At 45.6% G+C, this 20,720-nt stretch overlaps 1 protein-coding gene across 6 annotated transcripts in view; it reads right to left on the bottom strand.

The window, feature by feature from the left end:
* Window positions 1–20,354, bottom strand: part of SLC39A8 (solute carrier family 39 member 8) — a 69,002-nt gene extending 48,648 nt beyond the window's left edge. Inside the window, exons 1-2 of one of the 6 annotated variants that reach the window (XM_070505272.1) lie at window positions 19,750–20,354; window positions 18,526–19,002 (exon numbers count right to left, since the gene is read on the bottom strand). In XM_070505272.1, the coding sequence (XP_070361373.1) occupies window positions 18,526–18,747 (222 nt within the window). In that variant the 5' untranslated portion in view covers window positions 18,748–19,002; window positions 19,750–20,354. Of the gene's footprint in view, window positions 1–18,525; window positions 19,003–19,250; window positions 19,618–19,749 lie in introns of those variants that run through there. The other 5 variants (XM_070505271.1, XM_014832985.3, XM_014832983.3 and 2 more) reach the window with 5 other exon arrangements.
* Between the last annotated feature and the right edge of the window lie 366 nt (window positions 20,355–20,720).

The raw sequence follows: 20,720 nt of genomic DNA, 5'->3' as shown, positions 1-20,720 counted from the left end.
ACTACTGAGCAGCTCTCTTCAGACTCCAACTGTGACTCATTCAGGGGTTAGGAATCCACTTACGGTGTCATAGTCAGCATTCCATAAGGAAGCAAAAACACTACAACAGAAACTGGAGAGTTACCATAACTGTTTTTATCACACATAACAAGGGTAAGTACCGCTTAGTCAAACTTCTGCCTCAGTTAGGCATTCTACACACCACACACTTGTTCACTGGATCACAATGTACACAAAATGCACTTTTCACTGTCAATGGCAGTCAAGAGTTTGAAAGTCACTACCCTGAAGGACACGCAAATTGCCAATTGTACATCATTAAAGACACTCTTCTACATACAGTGAGGGGAAAAGCAAGCAGTCAAAGGAATATATAATCAGTACTGTAAGACAGCCGAGCGTCTCCATGATCGGGCAGCATCTGTGTAGAAATTTTGGCTGGGCAGGTGGTCATGGGTAACAACACTTGTCAGCAGCAACTGCTCAGTCTCCAGAAGGAATAAGGAGTTGGGGAGATGACAGAACCCTAGGCCTCGCCTCTGAGATGAGAATGAGGACAGAATACTAAGTGTGGCAAAAGTGAATTCATGGCAGGCCTGATTTATATAAAAATCAGCAAGCAGAACACAAATAGTTTTATACAGCAGCCTACTTGGGCTTTAAACAATCTTGATTTTTATTATGCTTTGATTTAACAAAGTTGAACCTGAAACAAAGAAAGCAGTTGTGGGAGAAAGGGCGGTGCTGCCCTGAGCAGGGACAAACAGGATGAGAGCCCAGCGCCTGATCAGTGAGTGTGACAGCAAAACTGGCCAAACCACTGAGGTCAAACATCCTCTCAAATACACCCCTTCTCCTCCCAAGCAAACAGTGAGCAGACTCTGAGGCTGGGAGGATCCGCCAGGGCTTCTCGGGAAGCACTCAGGGGGATTCGCCTGAACAGCGTGGGCTTAATAACGCCTAGTGCGCTTCCACCCTCTTGTTGCATGCCCGGACTGAGCAGTTCTTCTTTCCACCTGTCAGTTCTGACAACACTGCTTTGCTCAAGAGGGCCACCCTAATGCTCGCCGCGGCCTTTTGAGCTCTGTGCTATCAGAGCAGACTCCAGCCAGCAGATGTCCTAACGTCCAGTGAGTTGACTTTTTCCTAAGACATTTTCTCAGTGTTGAGTTAAATTCCTATTCGTTAGTCTCTTGCTGCATCAAGGTGCTCTCAGCTGGGCCTTATGAAGCACCGAAGGAAGGTAGCAGTAGAGGTAAGGGGGTTTAGATGCCTAGCGTAAAGGAGACCCCACGCTATACTCAAAATCACTGTAGCAAATAGCTCCACACACTTCTCCTTCTGCTTCCCTGCCCCTTCTTCCTCACCAGTTCTGACTGGTCAGGAGCCATTGTGCTTCTTTCCCAGACGCGTTTTCGTGGGAATGCTGGGGGCTGGCACAGGGAAGGGATGGGGACCGTTGAATGATTAGGGTAAGTTCCTCCCTCCACCTTTTATACAGTTGAAATCTTCTTACAGTAAATGCCAAAGAGTTAGGCAAGATTTAAAACTATACAACTTAGATAATGACACAGACGCTCTACTTAACTAAGGCTTCTAAGACTTGGCCTTGCATCCACTCTTGTGGGGCCTGCATTGCCCAGTTCTAGCAACAATCCTGCTAAGTCCGTTCAGAGAGAATCCCCTGTCCTCGGTATCTGATCACCCTGACCTGCCTTCAGCAGGAATCCTGTTAGGTCTGTTTAACCAAAATCCCACCCTACCCCTGACGTTTCCTCTTAGTAAATCCATCCACTGACCCCCAAGCTACTCCTTGGCTGTAAATCCCCACTTGTCTATGCTGTATTCAGAACTGAGCCCAGCTCCATGCTGACGTCCTTTCCCTCGTTGCAACAGTTCTTGCATAAAACCTGTTTTTATTCCTGTAACTACTGTCAGGCTCTGGTTTTAACAATACCAAGTATAATAAGCAGGTAATTACACTACACAGTGCATAAATTCTTTCCTTCATTCAACAAATATTTACTGGATCATAAAATTCTGGGTATACTATTGATGGGAGAAGTGGAAGGTGGGGGAAGCTGGAGGATGACAACCAGGAAAGAGAGAGGATAAAGATAAATAAGCCATAATACCTTCCATCCAGAAACCTAAATAATTTTGACAGAAATAAGTCAGATATACCAGTATCTATAAAACCAGAGAGAAAGTGACAAATTCATGAGAGACATAATGATAAAAAGTTCATGTAAGGGAGAAATGATATGCAGAGGAAATAGTCAAAAGCAAGTTTGAGGTTAGAACTCCAGGAAAGTACAAAGAGGATGTTGCTACTGGCATGATTAGGGAACTTAGGAGAAGAAACACACTTAGGAGGTGGCAAGTTTGGTTTTAGAGATTGTAAGCCTGTAATGCCTGTGGGACATCAGATCGAAATGATGAGTGAGCTTTCTCTGAGAAAGGCAGAGCCAGAGATAAGGATGTGGCTGTCTTCCATAAGGAAATAACAGATAAGTGGGACTGGGGGAGACCATCAGGAGAGAGAGTACCGAAAAAAGAGGAAAGCTTTGGGAACACATATTTAATTTATGCAAAAGCAGGAAAGGGAGCCAGAGAATAAGACAGAGGATAAGCCCAAAACATAAGAAATACTCTAGGCCAGTAAAACGTAGTGAATGCCTATTGTTTTGGCCTGCCTGAAATCCCTTCTCCGTCATCAGTCACGGGCCACCTCACTGCCATGGGAGCCTCCTTCTGTGTGATTCAGTTGGGGCTGACCAGGGAACATATGCCATGTCTTCTCCCTGGCAGAGCTATTGAAGAAATCTTTTTCCACTAGGATTGCTACAAGTCTGGGGGCTCCTTAGGCCGTCTTTTCCACCACGTGAAAGAAGGTGAACTTGTAAGTAGAGAATGACAGGTTCCCTACCATCCCTAACCCCCTGGACACAGCTGAGCCTAAAGCTGGGATGCCCTTTGACTCTTCAGCTACCTGAGCCAATGAATTCCCTTTTTGACTTAAGCTAATTAAACATAAGTTTCTTGCACTTACAAATGAAAGAGTCCTGATTGATATATAAAGTAATTATTCAAAAGACATTTTTAAAGCTAGCAAACGAATGCTACATCCAGAACCTACAGGAAACAAAAACAAAAAATAAGCTTTTACACTCTTAAAACCTTCTCCATTCTTGTTCTTTTATCTCAAACACAGGCTGTTTTCTCTACTTGGCTGTCTTGTCAAATGGCATCCATTAAATAATACAAAACAATAGGACCATCTGATCCTGTATCCATTACGCCAAGGCCTTCACACCACACCAGAAATGAAATATCATCTCTTTCAAAAGCCGCCCCGAAGAAGGTTTCAGATTCTGTTTCGCCATGAACTGTGCTTCTGTGGAAGCTGAGCGGTTCACGTTCGCAGTAAGGACACTGCTGGGTGTAGCTGCATTCTCTCTTGTGGAGGTAAAGGCAGGGAGAGAGAGCACCTTGTGGTACATTCAGACTCATCAAAACCAGAACGAACATCAAATCCAGTCAGTCTTCTAGGCTGTCAAGTAACTGAGCCACACAAACGTCAAATTTCATTACAGAGTTCCAAAGGGAGCGGAGGGAGAAGTGGGGTTAGAACCCAAGTCCGAAAGAGCCCCAGCTAATCTCTTTCCTTTTAGTGACTTCCCTGCCCTGCCCGACTCTGCCACAGCTGTTGTTTTTCAGCAAGAACTGTGGCTATCTTCTGGAATTTGCCGGCAGAGATGAAAGCCATGTAACCCATGCTTCCCCATATCCCAGGTGAATGACGGGTCTCCCATTCTTTGAAGAGATGTCACAGATAAGAGGATAATAAGAATCCATCCCAAATCTTCATCTATTTTACTCTTGTAGAAGCCAGTTCCACTTGTCTCTCACTCTCATTCATTTATGCATTCCCCAAACACAGGTTGATCACATCTTCTCTGGGCCAGGTGTTCTGGTAGGTGCTGAGAATAAGACACGGTTCCATCTTCATTAAGGTCACCATTCAGTAAATAAAACATATAGACGCTAAACAGATAATTATAATACAACGTGGTAGGTAGCATAATAAAGATTCGCGCAAGGTATAGCGAGGGAAGATGGAAGAGGTCAGGGAAGGCTTCCGGGAGGACGAGACACAGGTGCTGAGTCTGAAAGGTTAGTTCAGTGCTTCTGATGGTAGAGAGATAAGACAGGAATCACAAAAACTCAAGTAAGGCAGAAACCAGCATGTGATTAGTTGACAAATGAATTTTATAAACAATAGTCACTATAGGAGTTCTGAGAAGCACATAAAAAGTATATGGTTAAATATATATAATCTCTTTTAATCCCCTCACCAACAACTGAAGTAGATTTTAGGAGAAATTTGGGATGAAGAAATCATGTCTTAGAAAGGTGAGTGCCCAAGATTAAACAACTCATATGATTTAAAGATAGAATTCAAACCAATGTCTCTTGTGTCTTCTGACGTCTAAGCCAATTCTCTTGCTGCTATACGCCTATGTTTTGGTGGGTTGAACACTGAGAAGAACACAAATAATCAAAGAGAGAACCATTTGGACCCTAGCAAGGAGTGTATTTGTTGCCCCAACAGTGACTTAAGTCACAGAGTTGAGTGACTCTTAGGCCATATTTAGCATCCTCCCCAAAAAGAGACCTCAAAAACAACCAAACATCAGCCAAATTCAAACAATTCAAACATCAGCCAAGTTTTGTCACCGTGGTGAGAATTAAGAAGGAAACGCAAGATCATGATTCTCTGCCCCCCAATAAGCCCTCTTGCCATCACCCAAACCGGAACACTGGGCAGAAAACAGCCACACTCAAGCAGCAGACAGCCAGACCTGGCACAGCACCCTCTGCCACGTGCCCACGGCTGCTGGCACTGCTGTGAAGTAGTCTGACAGGAGGATTGTTGAATCTAGAATATCTGGGTGTGCACCACCTTGAAGACTTGGCTTCCCTATTACTATTTTAAACCCAGTATGTCTGCATCTCAAGCAGAGAAGCCAGCTTGTTGATTCAGCCACCTGAGCTACCATCACGTAACCACACAACTACGAGACCAGCACAAACAGCCATAGATTGTTAAGAATATAATAAGAGGCGGAAAAGGTGAAGTTCCAAAATAATCATTTAATGGGAAAGAAAACTCTGGAATCCTTGAGCACATATCTATCTCAGTACTTACTAATGCTAATACTAATAATATAATACTGTGGGACTGGCACATACTAGGGTTCAGTAAATACTCGTCGAATGAGTGAATGGGTAAATGAATGAATGAACCCTTCACTTGTCTTCAAACTATTTTTTAGAACTGATTGCAAAAATAGTTTATGTTCATAGTAGTAACCTAAAAAAAAATTACAAAAAAGCAAAAAAAAGTTAAGTACAGAAAATGAAGTATACTCACAGGTGTTTCAAATATGGCAACCAGCCAAAGATCCCAAGAGAAGAATTTAAATATTTAAATTTCAAAGGGTGGTTTCAGCTTAACAACTAGGAGGCCATTTCTGACCATGAGACAAGTGAACAGTCCCGTTAGCTTATCTTTCCAGGGGTGACTGCATGACGCCATGGAGCTGGTGAGGCAAAGGCTGCACACTGGCAGCAGGCGTGACTGAGGCCAGCACTTCCAGGTTTCTTACTGATGCAATAATGGGGCTCCCTAACCACAGTCACAAGGAACTCGAGTGCCACTTCCAAACTCCCTTGATATTGTTCAATACGTGTTTGTGCTGAATCACCGCCTACCAGTCTTCCCTTGAACTTTTTGAAATCCCCTTAATTTCCTCTTCAAAGTTTACTCATTATTATTTTACCAAGACGAAACAGAAAATTTTCTAAGGTTTAAGCAAAGAACATTCTAGAAAGTTGATCCCTAAGTTTAAGAGGTAGCTAATCAAGTGATCCCAACTCTGTTTCCCCAAGATTCATTTTTCCATGTTTCCCTCAGGTTTTCTTGCACTTCTTACCGAAGCCACTATGGTGACAGTGCATACCCACCCACAGAGTACATACCCACACACACGCAATCACATTCACTCTCAAAACTCTTCCTTAGATAAAGAAGATGTGGTATATATATGCAATGGAATACTATTCAGCCATAAAAAAGAACAAAATCGTCTCATTTGCAACAACATGGATGGACCTTGAGGGAATTATGTTCAGTGAAATAAGCCAGATAGAGAAGGACAATCTCAGTATGACTCTACTCATATGAGGAATTTAAACATGTGGACAGAGAGAACAGATTAGCAGCTACTAGGGGAAAGGGGGGGTGGGGGGTGGGCACAAAGGGTGAAGGGGTGCACCTACAACACGACTGACAGACAATAATGTACAACTGAAATTTCACAAGATTGTAACCTATCATTAACTCAATAAAAAATAAAAAACTCTTCCTTAGGAGGCAGCACCTTTCCTAGATACACTCTTTCCCTCACTTTATGATACATTGTTAAGGAGGAAAAGATTATTATGAAACAATATGTATAGAATGACACCCCTGCTATAAAAAAAGCTTAAATAAAATCTGGAGATATATGCTCAAAATGTTAACAGTATTTATCTCTGGGTGGTGAAATTATGGGTGATTTTTATTTTTTCCTTTCTGCTTCTCTTAATTTGCCAAAATTTTAGACAATGTACATGTATTTCAGTTTCGATTAGAAAAATAAAGTTAAAACATGGGATTTTTTATTAATCTCTTTTTCTGGGTTCTTCCAAACACAATTAAGACAGGCTGGAAGTTTTTTTAATTTTTACTAAAGAAAAAGAAATTTTAAAAGCTATGATGCACCTTTAAAAAGAGGTTGACAAAGTTTTCTGACTTTGCCACAACAATTTACAACTTCTCAGGCCTGTCCCATTCCACACTCAGTCTCTCAAGACCCTCTCCTGCTAAAAGCCTGGCCTGGAGTCAGGGCACAGACACTCAGTCTGGATTCTTGGCTTCCCAACCCTGACCTGCCTCCAGGTGGCAGGCGCCCCCGCCTTTCCCTCACCTGCGAGATAGCCCCATGGGTCTTCTCCTGTTTGCTGCCAAGATCAAAAGGCCTTTGTCCCTGCTGCTCAGTCCCTGTGGGGACAAGGTATGGAAGGCATGCTCTTCTCCAACCCACGGCGTGGGCAGACGCCACAAGGAGTGAGCTCAGCCTTCAGAGTCGTCTCACCTCCACATGCAAGGAATGGCCTTGTCCATCACAGGCCCGATTAGGATAATCCTTTGGCACAGTGGTTCTCAAAATGTGTTCCAGGGACCCCTGGGGGTTACCAAGGCTGTTTCAGAGCATGCACAAGGTGAAATTATTTTTATAATAATACTAAGACTCCATTTTCCTTTTTCACTCTCATTCTTTCATGACATATGTCACAAGAGAACGAATGCGGAAGCATATATGAGAATTCAGCTGTCTCCTACGAAGCCAGATATTAAAGAGATTTGCAAAAATGTAAAACAATGCCATTCTTCTCGCCAATTTTTTTGTCATGGAAAATACAGTTATGTTTCATTTTTTTAAAATGTTAACATACTATGGGCTAATTACTGTTATTTTTAACATATTAAATAAATATTTAAAAATTTTTCAGCATTAATTTCTATAATAGCAAATATCAATAGTTATAAACCACACATACTAAAACTCTTTGGTGCCTTCAATGATTTCTAAGAGTACACAGGGGTCCTGAGGCCAAGAAGTCTGATCCAGCACATAGGAACTGTGTATAGGCTGTTATACATCACTTGACGGACATGTTGGGAGCTTCTCATCAATCTTACCTGATGCGCCTCTCTCCCTGTTTATCTGACACCCCCACCAGATGGTTTTCCACTGAAACACCACCATTATCGCTCTTCTACTCAAACTGGCTCACAACACAAAAACAAAAAGCTTTCCTTCTGATGAGAGTCTAAAGTCCTAACACAAAAGAATGCCAATTATCTGTCTCCACTCCTCCTTTCTCCCTTTACCATCCTCCAGAAGCATGCGTGAACTCTCTATCCCAACCCCTAGGTCCTCATAAGTCTCGTCCTCACCTTGACTGTGATCTGCAGGCCCCGGGACCTCGACCTCGAACTCCGATGTGCCTCCTCTAGCGTCCACCTCCTGTCATCCTACCTTCGCTCCACCTCCTCCGCTTAATCTGCCATGTCTCCAGACTCCTACACCCATCGGCTTTACTTATTTGGCACTTATCGTGTGCTTCCTTGTATTTTCGTATGTTCACAAAAATGAATATCTCATTAATCAGATCACAAACATCTAGAGAGGATGGATGTATTCCTTTCTGTATCTTCCTCAACCCCTAACAAAGCTTCAGACATATTGGACACTCAATTTATAACAATCACTAATTGGACAGATTAAGGAAAGGGGGGTGGATGAAAGCAGATCAGAAACTAGTACATAGTGCCTGAGTATAAACCTGAAAAATACAAATCATTAACCTGAGCGTCATTTACAGGACCTCTGAAGAGCCAGTTTCCAGTCACAAGCTTCTCTGCTCATTCTATGAAACTTTCCCAGAACCAGCTCGCTGTGGCCCTGAAACCACAAATAAAGTAATACTGACCCCAACATCTCCAAGGTGCGCGCAAAGGTACAGCTATGGGCTGTTGAAAACCTAAGTCTGAATGAGGAGAAAAAATTCTACAAAATTCAGAAAACAGAAGGAACAAAAACTCCATTATTCCCTTCTACTCAGATGACACATGGGTTCAACTTGAACATATTTCTTTATTAATATGTCTGCATCAAATAAATGAATTGCTGGTTTACCTGGAATTAATGAGACATGTAGGTTGACTGAAATAATTTGGAAAGCTACGTTGGTATAAAATTCATTGTAAAAGGTTGAAGTTATTCATTCATTCAACAAATATTTCCTGAATACCAACTATATACTAGACAGCAGGCTAGTTACAGGAGTGGAGAAGCTGACTGAGATCAAGGCAGTCCCTCACCTCACAGGTCTTACAGACTACTGCAGAGGTCAGACACAAACACAAGCAATTACAGTATGGCCCAGTGAGCGCTCGGGCAGATCCACAAATGTGAGGAAGACAGGATAACTAGGGCACCTTAAAGTAATGGGATTGTCAAAGGAGAAAGTAGTATCTAAGATGAGATGTGGAAAAAAAAGGAACAGAAGCTTGGAGAAACATGAGGGTGGGGCGCGTATACAGGGCTCTAACTGCCAGGCAGGAGTCTGGATCTTATTCTGGCGGTAAGAAGCTATTTGAGGACACTGGAATGATCAGATTTGCAGATCAGAGATAAAAGTCTGGCAATAGCGTGGAGGATGGAGAGGGACATGGGGCAAGACTGGATACAGTGGGCAGCAGCAGCAACACAGCAGACATTTATTGAGCACTTACAGTATGCCAGGCACAAGACAGAATGGCAAAATACAACATCTAATTTAATCTCCTCAACAGTCCCATAAAGGAGGTAAAACTATCCCCATTACACAAAAGAGAACACTGGACTTTAGAGACATTTGTTGGTGGTGGTGCTGTGGAATCGATTCCAACTCCCAGTGACCCTGTGGACAGCAGAGCGGTCCCTGCCAGGTCTTTCTGCATCATCCTCTCACCTTCCGGTGCTCTATCAGACGATGCTCTGCTGCTATTCACAGGGTTTTCATGGCCAATTTTTCTGAAGTGGGTGGCCAGGTCCTTCGTCCCAGTCTGTCTTAGTCTGGAAGCTTCACTGAAACCTGTCCACCCTGGGTGACAGTGCTGGTATTTGAAATCCCGGTGGCATAGCTTTCAGCATCACAGCAACAGTCAGACTCCACAGTATGACAACCAACAGACGGCGGTGTGGTGCCCTGACCAGGAAACAAACCTGGGCCACAGCAGGGAGAGTGCTGAATCTTAACCACCAGACCACCAAGGCCTTAGAGAGAATAAGTAACAGATATTCAGAAGTTATTGTCACAAGACTTATGTGCATTTGATATGGGAAGGAGAGAGAGAGAGTCAAGGATAGCATCCAGTTTTTCAGCTTAGTCAATGGAGCAGATGGTGATGCTGATGGCTGAGACAGGCAAAACAGGATTACCAGAAGGTTTTGACGGAGAAAGGATGGAGTGGATGAATTTCATTGGGGACAGGTTTAGACCCGCTGAGTTGGAGTGGGGAGAGAGAGTTAGACATCAATCGGCAACAGGATGCGCAAGGCTGACCCTCAAGAGAGAAATCCAAACCAACCCAACCACTTCAGAAAACATCTACAGGCAGGTACAACTGCATCTACAACTGCAGCCAGAGGCGTGGCTGAGGCTGTAGAGAGAGCACAAAATCAGAAGAAAGAGGGCTCGGGACAGGACCCAAAGAGGGAACAAGAACAAGGCAGACACAGTTGCAGACAAGGAAGGGGCGTGTTTCAAGTCTGACATGTTGAACACCGTCAAAATTAACAGAGAGGTAAGGCCTGAGACACCCACTGTATTTAGCAATAAGAAATTTCTGGGTGACGTCCTAGAGAGTAACTCCAAGTCTGGGGACAGAGCCAGACAACATGCATTGGGGAGTGACTGAAAGGTGAGGAAATGAGTGGGAATTCATACATTTCCACCACCCAGTTATGTACAGAAAGTGAGGCACACAGACTACTGGATTCGGGGATTCACAGCACAGGGACCCCATGAATGCAGCACCTTCCTAAAACCAGCACCGTGGGGAAGAACTGACACTTCAAAACCGGAAAGTCCATTCTCCCACACAGATTTGGACAACTGGTGACTTTGGCCAAATGACTTAATTGTGCCTCAGTTTCTGGGGAAACCGATCTGTTCTAATTCTCTCACAATACTGTTTTGAGTATCAAGTGTCAATATCACAAAATGACATTGTAAGGTTAAAAGACAGCCTGTGGAGGAATTAATATCAGGTTGTAGAGCTAGTCCTGACTATTGCAGAGACAGCTTCAGCAGGAAATAATAATAATAACTTTTTTCTTTTTTTACTCAAACAAGACAGGAATATCAGCAGAGAACATCTTCCTGCTTCAAATGACTGTCCAGTTCCCAGTGGCTTCAAGAAACTGGCATCAGTGCCACCTTGACATCCAGGCCTTTGGATGACATAGGAGGCACTGGGCCTTTTGGGAAATAAACCAGCACCTCCGTGGGAGGATATTCTTCGTCATGAGGAGGAACCGTGGAAAGAACATAGGTTTTGAAGTCCAGTCGCCCTAGAGTGGAATCCTCACTCTTCCACTTCTGAGCCAGATGCCTCTGAGGGAGGTATGAAAGCAGCCAGGGCTGGGTCTCCCCATGGCAACACCTGGAGGACTTGGCCCCTGGGACGAGGCGGGTTAGCCGACGGTGTATAGGAACGCGGGGAGCACAGTGCCTGGCACATGGTAAGTGCTCCATAGACACTGCCGACCGTTCCCCTTAGGACAGGACCTGCTTCCTCCACCAGTGAAGGCCCTTCCCACAGCATTTACTTCAATGGCACTCATCCCCAGATTAGGGCCAGGCCAGTGTCCAGCTGTCCACCTTGACATGGGGAGGTGAAGTAACCACAGAATACACCTAAGTTCTGAGACGCCTGCTCCTAAAGAAAACTGCAGACACCATGATTCCATATACAAACTGGATTACCTGGTGTCCTCAATCGCATCCGTCCCTCAACAAAACGGCCTGAGTGACTTCCAGCGCAGGTTCTCGATATTTACACACAGCGGGGTTTATACACATCAGAATCGGCCTACTGATTCTACCATTCCTTTCATTTGAAGTTCAAGCTAACTTTCACTTTCTCTGTCCCCCAAGACACACCTCTCACTTCCCATCCCAATGAGACCACAGTGGCTCCTGTTCCGTACCTGCTTTCCGACTCACAAGGCCAGCAGAACATAGAGGGTCCTGGGTTCTTTCACACTGCAAAACTCAGACAGTGGCCCTCGAGTAAATCTTAAAACCACAGTTACATCAATTTCCGGAAGTATAGTATGGACTCCTAACCATCTACATTTCAGTAGTGATGTAAATTTTGGACAAAAATAAAACTAAAGCCTTAAAGATCTTATATATGCTCACCTGGTTCTTTTCTCTAACTATTCAATTAGTTATAAAAAGTCAAAGTACTAAACATTTGGACCTTGAAGGCACACTACTACTTTTCAGGTTAACATCTTTGATCTAAATTCACAGATTTTTGTTTTTATTCTCCTTAAACTTCAGGCCAAGAAAAACAACAGAGGATCTTTGGGAGGAGACAGAAACCCAATGAAACCAGGCTCCGGTCTGCAGATTTCCTACGCGCCCACATCCCATCACCAGGAAGGTAATTCAGTGACAGTTTCATTTCTTTATAACGCAAATCTCAAGCCTTGGTGAACCCATTTGGCTACTGAAACAGACAACTGGGAATAGTTTGAGAATAAATTAATCAGTTTCAATTACAAACAGGAACCTATTGTTATCTGGAGTTGGAGATGGGAAAAATCTCTGTTTCTTAGGTCGTCTAGAGTTTACTAACATTTTTTTAATAACTTGCATTGTAAATGATCCTAATATTAACTGTTTGTACTTAGTAACATGTACAGTCCCTTGAGGAACCACCACTCTGAACACAAGTACTGTCTCGCAAACTCTGATTACCAAGCACATTAAGCTGCCTTCACTAAGGGGCTGCTTTTCTTTTCCCCGAGGAATGTCAAACCTTCTCAACTTCAGGCCTGAATTTCCAGTCCTATTTATATTCCTTTGATTCTCTCCCGACCTCCACTACCACCCAAAGAAACTGATAGACAGCATTCAGATGTACATTAAATTTAAAGAAAAAAAAAAAACCTTAACCTACAGTCATAGTTGAAAATCAATGGGTTTCTATGAGGGGGAAACGAAGTCGCCGCCCCTCAACATCTCCCCAGATACGTTTAGTCAGGAAACAGGAATACAGCGTGAACCTTGGAAAATAGAAAAACTGCAGATCTCCCACCCAGCTACTCGACTTTAAACAGCCCTAGAGGGGAATAAAGATCTCTCCCAACGAAGTCAGGAAGCTGAGCGGGGCCGGGCCCTCCGTCTCTGCGCGCCTGCGCACACCGCGCGGGCCGCCGACGCTCCGGGCAGGACGCAGGTGGGAGCCGGGCTCTCGCTCTGACAGGACGGAGAGAGCGAGAAGCAGCAGGGTCCTTCTAGAATCCTTCCAGAGTAAGAGTGAGAACAGAACTGAAAGTGCTAACACCATGCACGGTGTTTAGGGTTGCTTGAGGTCCTACCACTTATTGCGCGACACAGGTTGAGTTACTTAACCTCTCTGTACCACGTTTTTCTCCTGTATAAAATGAAGATAATAAATAGGATTGTTGTATGAAATGTGATAATACAAATAAATCAGTTAAAAGAGTTAGGTCACATAGTAAGAGACCAAAAATAAATCCTACATTTATGTAATATACAAAAGGGTCTGTGTGATTCCTAGGTTAGTGGGTGAAGATGCAAGTTTGGGAGCTGGATATGGAAAAAATGAAGGGTATTTTTCCCATGTAGATCCCAGTCATACCTGGCATGGAGGCAAACCCAGCTTTTGACATCATAGTTAAATAAATTATGAGTGTCCCTCATTTTTCCAAAACCTCCTGCAAACAAGGATCACACTGTACACGGTCAACTTAAATGAGAGTGACATAATAGATGAGAATAGGTCCATTGTGGTGAAGGAAAGTGACCAGAGAGCTGAGTGCAACCTCGCCGTTCTGTCCCGCCCTTCTGTCCTGCCCTTCCAGTTTCTCACCTGAACAAGCACACTGGAAGGTATTCCGAGAAGATTTACCCCCACCATTTCTCAGAACGCAAAGGCCAAAAAAAAAAAAAAAAAGCAGATGCTCTGTCTGTCCTCCCTCCCTGGTCAGGGCTTCTCAGAACTCCCTGTCTAATCCACCATTACCCTGCGCGAGGAGAAAGTGCACTAGATAACAACAAGCTGAGCATAGAGCATGCATGTCATGACTACAGACACACACACACACACACACACACACACCCTCCTGTTTGCTAGCCTGGCCATCCACCGAAATAAGCCAAGAGTTAGCTCGCTGCCTCTCCCTCTGGCATCACTGGGCAGAAGCCACTGAAGGAAAAGATTTAACAATAGCTAAATGACCACTACAGGCTAAAGACTGAAGTAGAAAATATTGATCTTTGGAGCTTTTTCGTCTACTCTTCAGCCATGTCTGCACTTCCAGAGGAAGGCAGAGCCTTTATGCGGCCTCCTGATGGTCTCCAGGCTCAAGAATCACCACATCTCATGCGAACCACAGCAGTGTCCTCCTTAGCTCCCACCCTGATTCACTCCAACATATCCCACACTAGGAAACAGATGAATTTTCTGAAAACGCAAGTCTGATTCCATTCCACTTTTGTTTGTAATTCTTTAATTAGACATATCATTCTATCATGATTATAGTTTCATGTGCATATGTCATACCACCCCCTATAAACTATAAAGTCATGTTAGGGCCCAAACTATCTTACTCATATTAAAAAATCTTCACTAATTCATTCAAAAAATATATAATAAGTACATGTTATATACCAGGCACTACACTAGCCCCTCGAGAGCTGTGTCAGGCCATTCCCTTCAAGTTGTTTAAAATCATGTATGTGTACACGTGTTGCAACAGGGTGGGGGCGGATTTGCAGCCATATAAACAGAAAATTATAATACATATAAAATTATTTACATGTTATAATTGTAACAAGTTGTAATATGTCACAATTGCACAGGCACCAATTAATATAGGATCACATAGAAGGGGCTCCTATTACACCCGTGAGCAGATCAAGAAAGGCTCCTCAGAAGAAGTAATGTCTAAACCGATATCTGAAGCCTAAGCAGGTGTATATGGAGAACCAGGAACGGCAGGCAGTCCATTAAGACTGGAGTGGTGGCAAAGCATAAGACTTGAGAAGTATGCAGGTACTAGATCATAAAAGGGCTTAAGCCATATCAAAGTCTTTGAAGATTCTTCTGAAGGCATTTAATTGTTTTAATAAAATGAATATGATCAGATTTGTACTTTAAAACAATCACTCTAATTAGATAGTAGTCATTCAAATATTTGTTGAACACATGAATAGTTAAGTGTCATTAGCATAGTAAAAAATAGTTCAGGAATTCAAAAAAGAGGAAAATCAGCTAATCAGTGCTGCCTATAATGCCCCAAAAAGGTTTTATGGTGGAGTTTAACTGGGCTTTTAAAAATGTAGGGTTTTGATAAGGCAATTCAAAGAAAAGAAGGATATTCCAGTTGGAAACAGGAAGGATGCAAGGAAGGTTATGAGCTAAGTGGTTGAGCAAAAGTCTAAGGTGAATTCACTGAAGAGTGAATAGTTTAGTTTAGTGAGTGCTGGGTCTGGAGAGGCAGCGTGGCATCTCGGGGTCAGCCGGGATGATCGGAGGCATTTCCTGCAGCTTGGTGTGATAATCGGGAGAATGAGGGCCTGCCTTTTCGTCAAGCTCTTTAACCAATGTCTACACATAAGAACTTGGAGGCGAGGTGTCTGGAAGAGGAAATGAAGATAAAAGAACATCTGGAGAGTGAGCAGGGAACATCTGAACAAACAGAAGGTAGCACTGAGGCCATTCTGAAGCCCCATAAATTAACCGCCCAGGAATTCATTCAGCTGGGCTTCCCTGTGTGTTCTGGGAACTCCCCAAGACACATCAGGCTTCCACCAGCCATGGGGCCCGGGACCCACTCACGGAAAAGGGCTCCCCACTCCCGCTGCGTGGGGGGCCTCTTCCACCTGCTCCGTGCACCCTCAGAAACCCTAAGAAGCAAAACAGTGCACTCGATTGTTCTGTTGTCTCCAGTTGGAATGCAGGTCACTTTGGTTTCCCAAAGCAACAGGTAAATCTAATAGTACTTAGAGATACCAAAAAAATATTAGAAAACCTTCCAGAATTGTCTAACAGGCCTCCAGAGGACAGCTGTCTGTTACGTGAGAAAAGCTGGCCTAAGAAATATGACAGCCCTCATCCAAAGGAACAACATCATTTGTGAGTAACTCACAGAAGATTCAATGAATTCCTGGCCCACGGAAATAAATTCTACTTTCTTAGCCTTTTTGAAAGTCAGAAAACCAAGCTTCTCACAGTAGGCCCATACATTATTTATTCTACTTTGTTGCAAGTGAGGAAACCCAAATTGTCTTCTTCAGGGTATACAGACATTAATGGCCCTAAATTTTGCTCCAAATTGGACGGTTTCCTGCTGGAGCAGATATGAATGATGGCAAATTAATGGGTTCTTCTGGAATGGCATTTCATTTGTTATCATTTAACTGATGATTCTTGTTTTCATTAGGACTTTCTAGAACATCAAATAGATGTTTGTTAGCCCTGATTAAGTGATAAATTTTCCTTGGCTTCCTTTTGTTTCCAAAGTAATCATGGGCTTCCTGCTGTCTCTTTTTGTTGCCCACAAAGGCTATAATGAGGGTAGTTAAATATGCAAATATGAAAATGAGAAACAAGGTGTCAACATACGTATAATTTACTTACTGAGGCATCCTACTTACTCATAAACTGGGAATCATATAGCTAATAAACTGAACCAATTTTCCTAAATAATTTAGGCATATTTTGCAGTGTCTCTGCCTAGGGTAGCTCAGGGGTCAGGGGTTTTATAACTCATCAACACCTCCACATGCTGCAAGACCAGGAGATAAGGTGTCAAAACAATGTGTGGGCAGCAGATACGCAGCCGCAAGTCCAGCCGCCACACTTCTTCCCCATCAGATGACCGCCCTTCTCCTGCCCGGAGACATGGCGGTCAGCTCAATAGTTTCCCTATTGGAAGAGAAAAGACTGCAACTCAACGGAAAATAGAAAGTTGTTTGCTTTGTTTTATTTTCTAAAACATCAATATAATATATGGGAATTTCAGTTTTTCCAACTGAATACCATTTCTCAGACATTAAACCATATATATAACACCATGCCAGGACGGGAACTATAGATAGTTTACTAAAGAACATGCACAGGCGGACCACAAAGCCCTTCGAGATCAAAGGGGGGTCACCCTCTGATACCCCACAGCATCAGAAAGTTCTACTTCTTCTTCTTTTTTTTTTTTTTTTTGAGGAAGATTAGCCCTGAGCTAACAGCTGCTGCCAATCCTCCTCTTTTTGCTGAGGAAGCCTGGCCCTGAGCTAACACCTGTGCCCATCTTCCTCTACTTTACATGTGGGACGCCTTCCACGGCATGGCTTGCCAAGCGGTGCCAAGTCCGCACCCAGGATCCTAACCGGCGAACCCTGGGCCGCTGAAGCAGAACGTCCAAACTTAACCGCTGGGCAACCGGGCCAGCCCTCTACTTCTTCTTGAGTATTGTATGTTTTAAATGAGGTAAGATATTTCTAACAAAAAGAATGCCAACCTATGTATAATGTTATTATCAAGGAATTTATCTGATGAGTTTGCCTGACTGCAGTCTCCGGTCAGACGCTGAGAAATGCTGATTCCCAAGGGCGGAGTGTACCGTGCAGCATCTCCCAAACATCCTGGACCGCAAAACCATTTTGTAACACAAACTAAGATCGCCCAGAAGTGAGGAACAAGGTGGAAAATACTGCGCACTGCTATTCATCATCAGCATCACTGGAGCAAGAGCAGGAGGGACACACTCGGGCGCTGACTCACTTGAGTTTCACAAGCGGGAGGGGTTCGGAGGAGGGCGCTGAGAGCACACAGTGGACCTCACGATTCTGAGACAGTATGTCACAGAATATTTATTATGGAAAGAACTGGGGCTCTATCATCTACTTTTTGAAATTAATTAACACGTATGATCTTAGTTGCTCCTAGGTAATTCACAGCTGGCCTTAAATCCTAGGAATTACCAAATGCCTAAATAATACTGTGTATACCTACTAAGACATATATTTTTAATTTTGAATGACTATCAGAATCAAACATTTGACCTGACAGATAACTAAAAACTAAGACTTTAAACCCAGTTTGCCCACCAACTGGGTGTGTGCCTCGGTTTCCCGGGCTCCTGGGCTCCCCCACGTCGTACAGTAGGCCCCTCAGCTCTGGACGCGTGCTGTAACGCACAGGAAGACAGAACTGCACCGGCTCTCGCTGGCAGGTGTCACCCACGGAGCACCTACTCCGGGCGGGGGGAAGGGAGCCGCTGTCCTTGCCGGGAAGATTTCAGCGCGCCATTCCTAGCTAAAAAGCATCTCTTAAGATGCTTCTCACCCTCACCTACTTCATAAACTTTTCTGTAAAATCCTGTAACCCAAGCCTCTGACCTCTCAGCTCATCAGGCATAAAACTGTCACCTCTGGTCCCCTCACTGCCGGCCTTTAACCCCGGCTAAGAAGCCCGGTCTGGTGAAAAGCAAGCGCCGCCAGTTACGGCCTCGTCCTGGGAAAACGCAAGGAGACCCTTTCCCCTGAGCCCTTCCCGAAGACCGCGCGCGCGCGCACGGCGCCCGGGGGCCGGGCCGGCCGGCCGCCTACCTGGTTGAAGTGCAGCCGCCCGGGCTCGGGGGCGCCCTCCGCGGGCGCGGCGCCCAGCTGCTCCAGCAGGCGCCCGAGCTGCGCCGCCGACAGGCTCCGATTCGCGCCGAACACGCTCAGCACATCCTCGCTGAAGGCCAGCCCGGGGCCCGCCGCCGCCGCCCCTCCGAGGCCGGCGGCCGCCAGCAGCAGGAGCCCGGCCAGCGCCCGGCCCGGGGCCATCCTGGCGGGAGCCGCCCCTCGAGGGCCCGAGCCGGGCTGGAGCGCACAGGGACGCGCCGGGCGCACCGGCGTCGGTGCCCAAGGGCGCGCGGGTCAGGCGTTGGCGCGGGTCCGAGTCAGCGCGGCGCGGGGCGCCCCTGGTCCTCCGCCGCCTTCGAAGGAGAAGCAGCCCGTGACCTGCGGAGCATTGAAGTGGCGGTGCACCCTGGGGTGGGCAGCTCTAGGCAGCGCGCGCCCCCGGGCCTCCTGGAGAGCCTGAGATAGAGGACAAATGGGGACAGAGATAAAGGCCACCGGGCCACCAGCCGGCCGGCCCCGGGAGCACTGCCTGGCCAGAGCCTTCGAACGCCCGGCCGGGCATGGGGCCAACTGCCCCGGAGCCGGTTTGCAAACGCCCCAGGATTTGCGAACAGTGTGGTGACACACGATCCTCCCGGATATAAAGCCCCAAACCACGCCACCTCTTAGGGAGAACTCAACCCACGCTCTCTGTAGAAGCCCACCTCCTCTTCCTGTCTTTCTGCGTAATTCCCTCCGAGCAAACTTAGAAGGGCTGAGACCTGCAGTCCTCAAGGAGCTTCAGGAGTGGCCCCTTCGGAGTCGTGGGGTTTGGGAGTCTAAAGGGACCCTCCCTCTCCCAAGTCTCTTCTCTGGGCTTGGCAACTAGTGGGAAGGACTCGCTAGCCTGCTGACCTCTCCCCTCTCCTGTTTGCCAGGTTCTGCCTCCCTGCGTCTCTGTGTGTCCACGAGAGTCCCTGTCTGTCTCAACACTGCCTCTGGCAAGTCCGCTGTGAAACTCCGAGATCCGGCCCTGCGCCCTTTACAGATAAGGGGAGGAGGGCCCTGTCCCCGCCTCTGCGGCACGTGGTGACACACTCCCCCAGCCTGAACTCCCGGGCGCGTCCACGCCGGGGCGCAGAGCCGCGGGCCGCTCCCCTTCGCCCGGGTGGCGCGAGCGCAGCCTCAGCCAAGCCGGCTCCCCGCCCTCATCCCGGGGGTTACCTGAACGCCACCTCCGTGTCGGTGCTCCTAGCCTGCTTTCTGGTCTCGGTGGTCTCTTTGTTACCTTGATAAAACCAGCTTCCTGGAATAGAGTCTGGAGCCCCTGGCATTGTCTAAGAGATTAGCAGGAATTGCTTTTTTGTCTTACTTCTTAAACTCGGAGGAGAAAAAGGAAACGAACTCTGTAGCGTGGTGGTGGACTAGCTAAGCCAGCACTGCCCAAGCAGGCCCTTCCTGACGCCGCACGGGATATCCGCAGATCAGAATGGATGTTTGTTCAGATGACGGTTCAAGAAAGGCTGGCTTAGGTGTGAGGTCAACAAGTTGTGCAAAGTGAATGCGGTGTTTGGGGGCAAAGGTTGTGTCTGGATATAATTGTCCAGAAATAAAGTGAAACCCTGGTTCGCTGTTATGTGGCCAAGGACAATAAGAAGAATTCCAAGTGGTGTTCTTTCCTTTCACGGGGAGAGTCTACGGCCTCCTAGAACAGCACATTTTAAAAGAGTCACTATGTCCACACAGGAGCAAGTAGATGGGGAAGGGGAAAGAATCTCATCTCCCGTGAGGAACTTAGATATAACCTGGAAGAGACAGGGAGAGAAAATCCCAGAAATATGAGGATCTAGGCAGACATAACTGATGGGCTGTCATATGGAGCTGGTTTAACCGTGTTCTATCTAACTCCGGAGGGCAGAAGGCTGCAGTAACAGGACAAAGGTACCAAGAGGAAGGCTTCCGCAGAATATAAAGGACAACTGCTGTGTGAGGTGGTGATTTCCCCGTGATTGAAAGTGAGTCAGATGTGCGGGTATCTGGTGGAAGGATTCCTGCCTTGGAAGGAGATCAACAAAATGATCTTGACGGTGTGTCCCTTCCAGTTATAAAATCAGTATAGTGGTTAATATTAATTTACAGAGTTACACTGGTGCAAAGAGGGCAAATATTTCACCCAAGAGTCAGAAGTAAGTTCA

Source organism: Equus asinus, chromosome 3, assembly GCF_041296235.1.
Source record: "Equus asinus isolate D_3611 breed Donkey chromosome 3, EquAss-T2T_v2, whole genome shotgun sequence".
Taxonomy (NCBI): domain Eukaryota; kingdom Metazoa; phylum Chordata; class Mammalia; order Perissodactyla; family Equidae; genus Equus; species Equus asinus.
Note: the sequence above shows the minus strand (reverse complement) of the source record. Positions and strands in the feature narration are given on the sequence as shown.